The sequence below is a fragment of the Limulus polyphemus genome, unplaced genomic scaffold (genome assembly GCF_000517525.1).
Source record: "Limulus polyphemus unplaced genomic scaffold, Limulus_polyphemus-2.1.2 Scaffold951, whole genome shotgun sequence".
NCBI lineage: Eukaryota > Metazoa > Arthropoda > Merostomata > Xiphosura > Limulidae > Limulus > Limulus polyphemus.
The window spans coordinates 107,245-121,203 of NW_013666561.1; the positions used below are offsets into that span (position 1 = coordinate 107,245).

The 13,959-nt window shown below is 32.4% G+C and overlaps 1 protein-coding gene across 1 annotated transcript in view; it reads right to left on the minus strand.

The window, feature by feature from the left end:
- The window catches only part of LOC106461397, a 32,472-nt gene extending 19,218 nt beyond the window's left edge, over positions 1-13,254 (minus strand). Inside the window, exons 1-2 of the mRNA XM_022388339.1 lie at positions 12,970-13,254; positions 1,201-1,373 (exon numbers count right to left, since the gene is read on the minus strand). Of these exons, the coding sequence (XP_022244047.1) occupies positions 1,201-1,373; positions 12,970-13,177 (381 nt within the window). The 5' untranslated portion in view covers positions 13,178-13,254. The remainder of the gene's footprint in view (positions 1-1,200; positions 1,374-12,969) is intronic.
- Between the last annotated feature and the right edge of the window lie 705 nt (positions 13,255-13,959).

Below are 13,959 nucleotides of genomic sequence, written 5' to 3' on the forward strand. Positions count from 1 at the left end.
ATATGGTTCTAATTCCCAACCTTCTCCCTTTCTCCTGAAGATTTATTCAAGTATAACACGGGAATGCTGAGACAAGCCCAGCTACTCGAAGTTAGTCTTTCTGTTCTGGTTATACTGAATAAAATTACTAGAAAAATTATTATTAGCTACTTATAAGCTAAAGTAACTAACTCCCTCTATATTTTATTTATAAGATATTTTCCTTAATCGATAGTTTAGTTTCTAAAATATTTTTGTATTTATTAAAAAATAAAGTTACTGACAAATCTGCAAGCAAAATCCAGCACATTTGTGTAGTACTACTGCCAATCGAGAAGTGATTAAAGAGTGTAGATGTGAAAATAGTGCATGATATGGTAGGATTGGTGTCATGCTCCTATTGGTGAAGAGCTGTTGCCCTCCACCAGTTCAATGTGGGATTCTAGCAATTCTGTGAGAGGAAATAAGATATTGTATTGGAAGTTAACATTTTCCTACACTGAAAATGTATTTCTAATAGATACTTACTTTTGCTCACATTTCCCATCCAGCATCTCTACTTCCGATGATATATGGTGTATGTCTTCTGACCAATCTCAAAGTGATTAATGAGTGCAGATGTGAAGAGGGTGCTGTTTATGTCATGCTCCTATTGGTGGAAAGATGCTGCACGATAATTTGCATGTGGATATGCAGAAGTGGGAGATGGACAACTAGTGGTGTGCACTGAAAATTTGCACTGATAAAAGTAAGATATTGTACCAGAATTCATAGATGGGATTTAGAGAAATGCAAGAATCACATTTAGTGTCAGTTACACTTAAAACAGGAGTAGATGCTAAATTAAACTAAAGCCACCTGGTCACAAGTTTTGCATTATAATATAAGCACAACCATGCTCATACCTGTTACTAAGTGCAGCATTTAGGCTTACTAGTTTCATAACAAAGCAACACTTAACCAATTCTAGTACAAGTCTCTCACATACAAGTAGGCACTGAGTAAAATTTACAACTATAGCTTTATAAATTTGAATAAAATGAATACTTATAATAAAATTTTTAACCATAAGAGAAAACAAATCCATTTTGGATATTAAAGAGACACAGCTACAAGTTTATACACTGCTATGAAGTTTCAAGAAGGTAAAGCAAGGGATTATTGTCATTTTACTCACTTTCCTATGTTTCTTAAGTTTAATATACTACAATATAGGTATACCTGCAGCAACTGTTCCAGCTCTTTAGTTGAATCTAAAGTCTCTGCAATCTCTTCATCCTCTCCTAGTTTCTCAGGAAGGTGTGTCAAGATGAGTTTTTCTGCACTGATAACATGAAAGCCATACCCTTGAGCCAAGTCGTTCACTACACGGCCTTTACGAGACCCTGGGCCACCTGCACAAAACACTCACTGATAGAACTGGAAGTCGGCTTAACAAAGACAAGTAAAAACTTTAGGAATGAGATTATTAATATTTAATGTCACCAGGGCTTGATATTACATTAGAATGACACCTTCGATTAACTTTATACACCTATCAGTAACTGTTTGGAAAAATTAGTAATATGTAGTAGTTTATAGCACAAAGAATACATAATAATTAAATATGAAGTACGAATACTTCCCCACAGGGAACACATACATTCAAACTATGGTGGTACTTCACTACACAATGTATAAATACCAATGAAGTGGTTGTACCACTTCACCACATGGAATAGATATACGTTTAATCTGTGATGGTACTTCACCTCACAATTCATAAATATCAAAGATGTTGTGATACTTATGGAACTCATAGTATTTAAAACTGTAGTGGTATTTCTTCATCATACACAATACAATGAAAGAGTTGTGGTATTTTTTCACTGTAGAAGACATGCAATATAAAACCTATTGTGGTCCTCCTTGACTACAAATGTGGTATTCTCAGAGGAAAACTGATTTTTCCAAGAGTGACAAGATAGGTTCACAGAATAACATCAGATTCGACAAGATATAAATTATGAAGTAATTCTCAGTTCTCTAACTTTGACTGAGACCAGACACAATGTAAAACATACAGTAAAAATAAAACTTTATTTCAACTCAAAAAACAACCAAAGTTAAATACTGCACAGAATGAAAAACAGCTCCTTTACTTCAAAGTTAACTGTTTAAGCTCTGTTAAGAACATATTAAGATGATTATTAAGAATTAACTAACATTACAGGTTAAATTTTAGGAGAGTATCACAACATAAATAAAGAAGTTAAACTTCACTTACCAAACTGAGTATTTGATCTTGAGAGATTGAGCAAGTTAACTAAGAGATCATGGTATTATATACAAAACTCTATAATACTGAAATCATAGTATGATACACCAAACTCTATAATACTGAAATCATGGTTAAGTAGTTAGCACACAGGATCACCAAAAACAGTTGTAATATTTTCCAAACGAGACCCAAAACTCGAGCCCTTTCAAATAGTTGACTATTCTTCCTGAATAATGAATTTTTGAAGTGAAATGGACCAATATTATTTAATGCATAAGGAAAACATACATATATGTAAAAAATGAGATTGAGAATGTAGAATATTATTACATCACAATATTACAATAAGCAACTTTATCAGACCATTAAAATATCCAATAAACACCAAAATTATTTATTAATTTTAACTATGTAATAATTAATAATTTATGTTATGTGCATGTAAGTAATCATTCATATTATTTGTTGGTTGAAATGCACTGACAAGTCTTTTTATCTCTTTGCAGAGTCATGATGTTTTTTCTGACCAATAGAAGGTTCCTAACCACTCAAAAGTTGCTCAATACGTAGCTTGTTCAGACTTTGTTGTCTCTTTATTGCAGAAATAAACTTCCATATATTTGGATGATTTGCAGAAACTTGCTGCAAAAAGTCACAATGCCATCCTTCTATCAAATTGTTAGTTTTTGGCAAGTCCTGCTGCACGCCTTCATAGCAGTTCCACATCTCAAGCTTAAATACGGGTAGCTGGAAGCAGCGTCTTCAATCAGGACATCCAATCTAAGTAGCCTCTAAATAGTCAACCACAAGTTGAGCTTTGGGTTGAAAAATATTTTCATCAATAAGAAAGTTGAACATCTCTGCAACATTGCAAGTTCAAACTCTGTTAATATAAACATGGGATATAAGGCAGGTACCACTTCCTTTATCTCTCTAACAAGTCTAATATATGTACATTCATTTTTATTCAACAACCATGCATAAATTAAAGGGATGGCAATGCTTCCTTGCAGCATGTGAATCATATATAATTGTTCAAAATATATTCAGAATGGTCTTAAATGTTCCATTAGCATACAAATTATCACAACTTTACAGTAACTGTGGGTTCCTTCTCGTACAGAAAATCAATATTCGATCATCTGTCACACCAGAGTCAAACATTAAAAACCATTCTCCATTTCCAGTTTTAGTGTACTCTTCTGGAAAAAAAACAATATATCTTCAAATATTTGAAGTAATTAGTCCTAGATTTTGTTTCCCATGTAAATTCTGAATAGTTCTTTTTATGCTGTCTATAGATGGCAACTTAACTGCCGCAGCTTGGCTGAGTCCAAAGGATGTGTGTGAGACAATATAATGCTGTGCATCACATGTATTCTTTGAATCATTTTGTATTCTGTGCATTACATTCTTAGCTTCAATGCCACTGGTATTGCCAGTATAGTTGTGCTCATAACACTCTCAACTACATTATCACCAATTGTTATCACAAGACCTTTGCATTTGTTTTCAAATTGCTCATATTTCCAATAAACTTCTTCCTTCACTTGTTTGTCTTTAACAAATAAATATCCATTAAACTCTAACTTAGGTCTGATTTTCTCACTCTCAACAAAATTTAACATTTTGATTGAACACATACGAAAATATTACCTAACACATCTTTATTAAACCGTGAAATGAGAACAAACATTGAGGGACAAGTGCAAAATTTTACCTAAATGAGCTCTGTCAGATATAAGAGACTGTATAGTGTAGGTAGAATTATTAATTAATTTATTTTGTGTTTGTAATTCATTGATGTCGAGGCTAACGAACACTGTGCTTGCAATCCATTGATGTCGAGGCTATAGAGATTTCTAGAAGGCCTAATGATAGAAATATAGATAGCTGTGACCAGATGAGCGTAAACAGAGTAAAAGTAAAGTCATGTGAAAGAGAACTATGGTCAGAGAAAAGTTAAAAAAACGTAAAGTTCACTATTATGGGAGTGAATGGCCTAACAGTTGATATGTTAGAGTGAGATTAACAGTTTGAAAGAGATAAGGAGAATAATTTGTCTTATCAAAGGCTGTTCTAAACTAATAGATCCCACCTGTGTGGACTTTAACAAAATGCAGACAATTATTGGAAGTTCAGGATACGACTGCGATAACTCGTGTGAAAGCGTAAGTGAATTATAAATGGATACTATTGCAATAAAAATAGAGAAAAATGGTTTGGCTTGTCAAATGAATTCTAAAGCAATTGAATTGGCCTAAGTGGATTTTTGACAAGAAGAAGGGAACTGTATAGTGTTTAAGATAAAACTATGTTCTCCATAGTGTAAAGAATTGTGTACATATGTTTAACTTGTTTCAAATATATATATATTACTTAAAAACAAGTGGAATGGGTGCTGTTTGTTTATTATCAAATGTATCGTTAACAAGTCACAGACATGTACTGTAGAATAATCCTCAGCCCAACACAGCCAAATATTTACATTACTATATATATATATACTACTAATAATTAAGTTTACGACAAGCTCCCTTGGTGCACACACATAGGAGACCACATCTCATCTCAACCAGGGAAGTACCAAGTATTGTGTTAGCGTGAGAAAGGCTGTATATCTCATGACAAACCACCCCCAACTGAATAGCTTCTTGTAAAAGAAAGGAAGGTGTGAGAAGAGGATACCACCAATAATGGGCCAAAAGAAGCAAATCATCCAAGAAAAGGCATACCAGCCTCAAGACTTCAACACGTGAGTGAAGACCCTAACAATACAAATGAATACAAAAGGGGGCAATGCTATGTCAAAGGGAAAAGTAAGGTAGATGTGAATCTGATGGACTGAATGTAGAAAAAACATATGGAGGATGAGTAAAGAGGGATGTGTAAGAAGATGCCTGACACATTGACCATGGCCAACTACAGACCAGGTGAAAAAACAAAACATAGATTGGGTTTGAGGGAGGAGAAAAGGAAATGGTAAAAGGAGCAAAGACAAGAGAAGTGAGGAGACAGATCATGATAGAGAAATGAAAAACAACTGTCAGCAGACAATAAGGCCAATAGCAGGAGAAGTGAGAGAGATCCCCATAGGGCCAGATGTGACCTGCTAGACACTGACAAGTAAAGTAATGAATTAGGCATCTGGTAGAGGGCAGATGAGAAAAAGAGAAACACCTGGAACCTGGCTTGGGAAGGCAAGGGGTTGACTGATACAGATGAGGAACAGGAGTAAAGGGCAAGGTCAAGAAAGAAGAAAAATCTACAAAGGTAACAATGTCTGAAGATGTATAATGTCAGTCCAGGTCACCAGGAAGAAAGGAACACCACTGAAGACATCCAGGTGAAGAAAGAAAACCAGACAATTACCATATAAACAAGAAAGAAAAAGGAGTACAGTAAAGATGAATGTAGCTCAACCTAATGAGTCCCAACATCAGGGGAACAGAGGAAGGAGGGATAGGTCAGAAGAAGTGGAGCAGGCTAAGCTGTCAAAGAGAAGGGAAGAAACATCTACAGAAAATCGATCTTAACCCCGTTGAAGTGCCTAAGACAAAAAGCAGGGGTATGCATGAGAATACAAGAGAGTGGTGAGAAAAGGATGAAACTGCAAAAATGGGGAACGAGAGAGCAAAATAGAGGGTAAGGGGCTCAATGTCAAGGACAGGGAATCACAAAAAGTAAAGGAAGAAAGTCTACAAGTCAGGACAAAAAGAGTTATGAATGTGAGAAGGACGAGACATTTGGGTGTGTGAGAGATGAGCTATTAGAGAAAGGAAACAGTATAAATCTTAATCATAAACAAGTAGGAAAGACAAAATAAACCCGAAGAAATGTAAATCATAGAGTAAAAACGAGAAATCATAAAGGACATAAACAAAAGAGAAGGAAATGAACATACTTGAGAATGAAATCCAGAAAGAGATTAGAAGATTATGGTCGTTTTTCAAATGGTAAGGCTCTATCCAAAGCAAATCAACTGAAAGTCATAGTCCAATAGGTCATTTCCAACTGAGAAGAAAGAATTTTGACCAACAGGATGGGAAAAGGAAGCCCAGTAAGCTTGTGGCTGCAACATCCCCAACAGTTAATGAGCTTCCAGAAGCCATAGTACAAATAAAATTGAAAGCTTTTGAAACAAGTCATAGAAAATGAAAATCAAATTTCATCAACAATGCAAATCTCAACAACCTGAACTCAGACACAAAATTTAAACATGTCTGTTCAATACAATGCTAAGGAGAACAATGAAGTTATCATGATTGCAAATGCATAGGGGGTTACTGTGCATGGAGGTTGTGTCTCTCTCCTATTGGTGGATGGCTTTTGTCACATGATAATGAAGTTCATGTTAAAACATGTGAAATTAGGTGGGAGTTGCCTCAAGGCTAGTGGCATGCAAGTCTCTTAAGCAGACACATGAAGAAGACAGCTTTTCTGTGTGAGAGGTGAGTTATCATCTTGGAAGTATTGTTGGTTGTCTTAAAAACACTAAATCAAACCATTTATTACAAACACTAATAAATCATGCAGTTGTTTTGAAATTTGAGACTTGTCAAAATGATTATGTGTCCATCTTTTTTCAGTTAAATTCAGTGGCAGTTTCAACTGAAATTTTTTTTTGTTTAACTTCCCATAGATTTCTTTCGTTGTCAGGAGGAAACTTGTATGGTTGTTTTCCTTTTTCATAAAAAACTGCAGCAACCCAATGCAATGCAGCAAGGCATTTTTTTGTTTTTTTCTGTTAAAGATTTATAGACCAAGCAGTACTAGTACTACCTAATGTAAACAAACATCCAAGAGTGAAGAAAAGATGGTGTCCAGTAAAATCAACCAATCATAATGCTGCATTTTTTCAATGATAGTTACTTCACCTGTCTGAAATAATCAAGAAAAATCTTGATATCCCCCCTCATCATACCCTTTAATGCTACAGGAGAAATCTGCTTAGCCTTGCCCACAGGGACCTTTTGAAGAAGCCATGGAATCTCAGCTGAAACATCCTAAACAAATGAGGTACAGTGTAGTAAGCCTACTCAGAGACAACATCACTCAGACAGATAGTCTATATTCCAGAGTAGTAAAGCAACAAGTTGCAATCTGTGGCTCATCCACTGGTTCTGCACTATCACAGGCTTCTCTGTGATCCATGGTTGCCCTAGCATGATACCTCCCAGCCAAGAGAGCTCCCCACAGCTCATTGTTTTCCCTCTGTTCCCCTGTCCATTCTCCTTCCTAAGATTTTAGCAGAAATAAAAAAGAAGTCATGAATCTTTACAGCATTAGTGAAAGTTACAGCCAGGAGAGGACTTCTTCTAGACTTAAAAATTATCCAAGATAACATTTCTCTTCAGTGACCAACTCTCCATCTTAGTCATAAGTTCTCAGAGTTTTGGAAAATGACATTTTCTTGAACAAAAGTTTTTTTAAGCTTAATAACACAACAGTTCAAGTAAATGCTAATATACATATCAGAGAAACAACAACAGAACACTCCATATGGTCATGGAACCAAAATTTTCTTCTTCCTATCTATTTTGTAGTATTCTCAAGTAAAACTTATTTCCACCAAGAGTGACAAGATAGGAAGGTTTTACAAGATATTTATTATGAAGTAATTCTAAGTTCTGTGACTGAAAAAAAAAAAGAGACTGGGCAAACATAACATTTAGTGAAAACAAAACTTTATTTAAACTAAAAAAACAATCAAGTTAAATGCTTAGGATGAAGGCCAGTGACTTTACTTGAGTTAACTCTTTAAACTTTCCTAATAACTTATTAAGGGGTTCATTAAGAGTTAATCAACGTAACAGGTTAAAACTTTAAGAGAGTATCACTATTTAAAGCAAAAGTTAAATTTCACTTACCAAACTGAGGGATTGAGTTTGAGATAGAGCCAAGAGATCATAGTATATACTAGGGGTACATATCTCATCATAGTAGTCAATACTATACATATCTAGATATTGATGCTATGATATGATACATATTTAGATACAGAAGTTTTACCAATGGTTTGTTACAAAGTTTGACAGTCATGTCTGTAATTTATCATGTATATTACTAACATTGTTTTATTTTAATTACTTCACACTTTACAGTACTTTTTCAAATTCTCAGGTTTGATCAACTAAATGGCAGCTTGCAAGAAAAATAAAATAAACAAAAAGTTAATATCTGTCTCTCTATCTTGTTATTGTTAATTTATGTTACTTTGCATGTAATGTTTTTGATAAAAGAAATGAAGACAACATTTAGTACTCAATACACTTTATTGAATCATTAATTTTTAGCAAAAATACTTTATTAGAAATTCTGATTTCTTCTGTACAAAAGACTTATGACGTTTACTGAAAGCTTGCCAAAATCGTGAAGATGCATAAATCATATCGTATCACAGCTTCACAATACGATACTCGTATCATACAGCTGTATTGCCACACCTTTAGTATGTATATATACCAAGTTTGATAATACTGTTCCTCTCAAGACACCAGTATTACCTATGTCAATGTTGGTCAATCCCACTGAGACATAGGGGAAGTTATAACCTTGAGATATCACCTGACTGACCAATGGAGAAACTGCTGTTGACTTTCATATACTAGATGTAGCTTTACATTTACTTCTCCCATAGGCAATCCAGAACTACACAGAATAATTCTATACATGAAAGCAAGAAAACAGAAAACACATGGCATGTTTGCATACCATACAAACAACACAAACTTATCCAAACTATAATATCCATATGTTGACCACTGTTATTATTCTAAATTTCAATCCCTATCTACATGATTTGCTTCATAACTTCTTTTTTAGTTTATCTCATTAGATTTTAATTCTCTATTTAATATTCTGACAATATGGTAATAATTGTTAAAGTCAAGACTGATTGTGATCATATGATAAGTTTTTCAGAAAAATGTAACTAAATAAGCAGTGTTTTTGATGTTTTTATGGTTATATTTAACAAACCAGTACATAAAAATATTTTTTTCATCTTTTTTTTGTTGAAGATGCTCTTTAACATGTTTAGGGTGCATATAATATTTTCAAAAATTAAAAAAAACTGTTATGCTCATCTGAGTAGGACTGTACATAGTTTAACACATTTTACAAGAGATTGTGTGAAATTTTTATAGTTTTGATTTCTGTGATGAGAAACTTGGAAACTTCAGTGTTTGAATTTGATTTATTGTTCTAGAATCTTGAAAAAAAAGTTTTTCTCTTGGTCTTGTGCTTTGAGGGAAGAAGTGTGTGTTTTGATAGAGAATATAAAAAACCAGGGAGAAGTGAGCTGTTATTGGCAGAGCATAAGAAAAGTTAAATGTCTGGTCTAAGATTATAAATAAGTAATACCTTTTTACCACAAAGAGCTAGCAATTTTTCAAGCTATAGTGGTGGTACTCCTTGAACATAAAAACCTAATAATTTAAATAATTCTAACCAAGTGTTTTCCTTTCCTTGTTAAATATCAATCTAGAAGTAAGAGATAAGACCCATATGAACAGAACAGTGTGCTACTATTTACAAAGTTCAAAGTCACTTGTGCTATCTCATAAAGTCACAACAGCTCATCAACCCTTCACTTTGTAATATACTATTAGGGAATTGCAATAAAAAGAGCAACAAAATATAAATAAATTAACCAAAAGTACTATCAGTAACCTTCACTCAGTAGCAGATCCACAGGAAATGGGGTCCATAATATCTAGAAATTTCTTTTCCAATATAAAAAAGAATCACAGGAAACATTACATAGAATTAAACAGAAAAGTAGAGATGCAAGTAGAAAGATTATATGGATAAGCCTATAGACTATACTTGTACATTGTAAAACTCTGAATAAGTTTACTTATAGAAGCATCATTAATGTCATAAATTAAACAAGTACATGCATGGTGACATTTGATGGATACTTATGATAAAAAATATGTAATAACTTTGAGTTTTTTTACAAAATGATTTGTTGTAAATAAATTAGCGGGGTGTGCTAAAGTCAAGGTCTGAGCTTATTAAATTTTTTCTTTACCATTGCTGTCCTTAGCACTGGTAAAAACCTCCCAAATGACTCTCTAGTTTTCATTATACCTCCTAAATTAAAGGCCCACATTCACAATGGTAGCAGAAAGAAATGGTAATTTGGATTTCTTTTGCTAATCTGCAGATGGGAGTGACTAACAAAAATCAGTGGAAAGTGTCAAGAAATAGCCCTAGAGGGATTCCAAATTTCAAAACGTTTTGAAGTTTTGAGAGGGGAACAAGTCCCTTTCTCAACTTCTCCTCCCATGGGGGTATTTCCAATATAAATATATTTGGATCTCCTCTGAAAAATCCTGGATCTATCCCTGTCAGTTATATGTGAAAAATTTTGATTTGCTTACTGATAATATACAACAGTTTTCTAGTTACTTAACTTTTTACATCATCAAAAAGTATTTCTTACAATCCCATATACAGACGTAGTTTATTTCTTTTGTTTTATACTTGTGTTTTTAACTTGGCATATTTTATTAAGTTTGATTGATAAAAGATATGTTTTAGATTAAATGCCATAAAAATCTGGTTTAGAAATCATGTAACTATTACAGTCTTATAAAAAATTCTTAAATTTTCATAGCAAGTATAATAAGCAACCCAGGTTTATATTGATGTTTTTGGCTTTTGGAAATTTTTTTAAAAGAAATTAAGGCATTAAACACTAACCAGAAGTTTTATAATGTTATAGCAAAGAAGCAACTTTCAGTCTTAGTTACTTTTATGTGTTATATAAGGGTCCATATTGAAAAAGAACAGGCTTCTTTACATAGCATATAAACTGTCATTTTTGAATATTAGTGTTTTACTGAAAACACCTTTTATAGTCTAAGTAAATGTCTTTTATTTCCAGTTTTAACATGCAATATGTTTTCAAAAGACTAACTTTTTCTAGGTCTTAATTAATTTCAACAATTAGTTATTATTGTTTATGTATTTGTGAAATGTTTAACCTTCATTTTCATAATTATTTTATAAAATGATGTCAAAAGAATGAAAATAAACAACCCTAAAGTAGTTTTGTATACTGTTGCTCTATTAAATTTTTTCTACTTAACACTTAACTTATTTTCTAAAAAGATTTAGAATCTTCAAAAAAATTTTAAATGTTACTTTGAAGGTACACCAATTCTTGTATAAAATCCATGGAGAGAACTATAAGAAGACAATTGAAGAGAAAAAAAAAAGTCCTTGAATTGTGTTATTGGAAAAAAATTGTTTTAGTGATAAGGTGAAGGTCTACCTAGAAAAGTAATACAGAAAGAGCAATAACTGATTTTTAATGTACGGCATAGTACATTTTAAAAATAAAATTAGTAAACAAGTTTTTTATTCAAATATATGTCCATTGTGCCATGTACCTATAAATTACACAAAACATGGTTATTTAGACTAACTTTATTTCATTAGATAGATAACTGATTAATTGTTTTGTAGCTTCATAGCCCATTTTAAAAGCTGTGCCTTAAAATGGCACCTTAAGTTAAACGTTGCATTTTTCTGTAAAGCAGAAAAGTAATGCAAGAAAAGCATCTTTAAAAAGGGTCTATACAAGAAAAACACAGTTCATAAAAAATACCTAAAAACATTAATCAAGTTAGTGTAATTTAACATAATTTAAAGACAACATGGATAAATTTGTTCATGTGTGCAAAAAAACAATGTTACATCAAAATTAAAAATGAAAATCATATACATCTTATAGAAGTATTTTTAATAACATCATTTGACTCCTAAAAAACTGAGCATTATCTCAAAGAAATTTTACTGAATAAAATATAAGGTAGTACACAAAAAAAATGATGAACACATGATGGTGTTTATTTTTCATATACATTGATTGAATATATAAAAAAAAATAACTTTGAAAAATTTGAAATATTTATGAAATACAAGTTTTACTTAATGTCTATTTAATTCTGCAAATATAAGAATTTCAAAGTGAGCTACCATGTAGAAAGTATTAATTTATGAATTACATATACTTTTCTCTCACTCACAGGGCTTACTTCTCTAGGTTTGTCTGTGCGAGTCCTTTCACAATCTCTTGAACATATTATAATAAATTGGCCATGAACATGGCATACTATCAAAATAGTACATTAACATAATAATAAATTGTTTCATAGATTTACTCAAACATAAAATACTAAATTTATCAGTCAGCATGGTACAATTTTAACCTTTTAAACACATCCAAGAATTATTTTGTTACTGTAGTGTAAGAGAGTACACTATAGATGCTAGCATAGTCAGCAAAGTTGTTAAATGTTAAATTTCATTTACAAGTCAAAATGCCTCTAATAATTACTTTGTACATGATGCTTAACAGGTAGGCACAACTCTGAAAAAAGTATTGTTCACCTTAAGAAATGTCTTGAGATGCTCCTTTACACTCTTTTGGAGGTCAAAGACTTTGTTATGATTGTCTTGTGTTAAGAGACTGAAGACACTGAACAAATTCTAAATACGTCCATTGTTTTGTGCCTGTGACTTTAATCAGAATTAAACTTATGCTTAAAACTTAAATTACAACAACAGGTATAATTTGTTAACTAGTCTTTTTTTTTTTAATTAAAACAAATAAAAATTTCACATCAACTTTAGATGAAAAAAATTTTTGTTCACCAGTTAAAACATTGTTTTTGTTAATATAATATATAACTCTCAATAAATTGATATCTTACCAAACACAAAAACAATCTTTATTTTCTGACGTTCATTCTCTCCGGTCTCCAAGTCCAAATCCAATCCTTCATCATATTCATATTTCAACTTTCCGCTGATGTTTGTACCTGTATGTATACTGACTTCAGGTAAACATCTAGGTTCATAATCTTCTTTGTTCTTACGTTTCGTTATCACACACCCCATATTTAAAATCCATCTACACATAGTTCAATACCGCTGTAGAAGATATTCATATTTGTAAATCACAATCCCTAACGTTATTTCTTGACATCCCCATTATCAAGTATGCCAGACTAGGTTATTGAAATAGCTACGATTTTCCCACCTGGCGGGGAAAATATAATATTTGGTACAATTCACCTGCTTTAAATAATTCGTATTTGCATTAACTAATACATACTTTTTCATTGTTATAAAAAATACAATTAATATTAACAATAATAAAAAGATCGCCCTTAATCAACACTTTCAAAAATTTTAAGGTTCGAATTATCATGCTACATAAGTAAATTATTCTTAGAAACTATCTAGAATAATGACTACTTACGTGATTACAACACACACACATATATTTTCATTGTGCAAACAATTCGGGAATAACTAATAAGTGTGGACGAAAAGTGAGATTGTAGTTTATGAAACATACCAGGTAGTTAACAATTGTTATCGTCTGAATGCCTTTTGCTCTCGGTGCATGATTATAATTAACTCTATTCATGATGTCAGAAAAATATTGTTACGTCACTGATCGTTTGTTAATTTCCCGAGGAACTTCAGCGATACAAGTCCTTTCTTAAATAAAATTAGTTTATTCTTCCTCAAAACAACTTTGCAATACACAGAATTTCCACAGTCACTTTAACTTTAACACACACTATAATTCACAATGATTTACACACTTTACTTACGGCTTGACTCGATTATCCCCGTTATCAATTTATCTGCCGGCTTATATACTAAAAAAGAGGGCGTCTAGCAAACGCTAG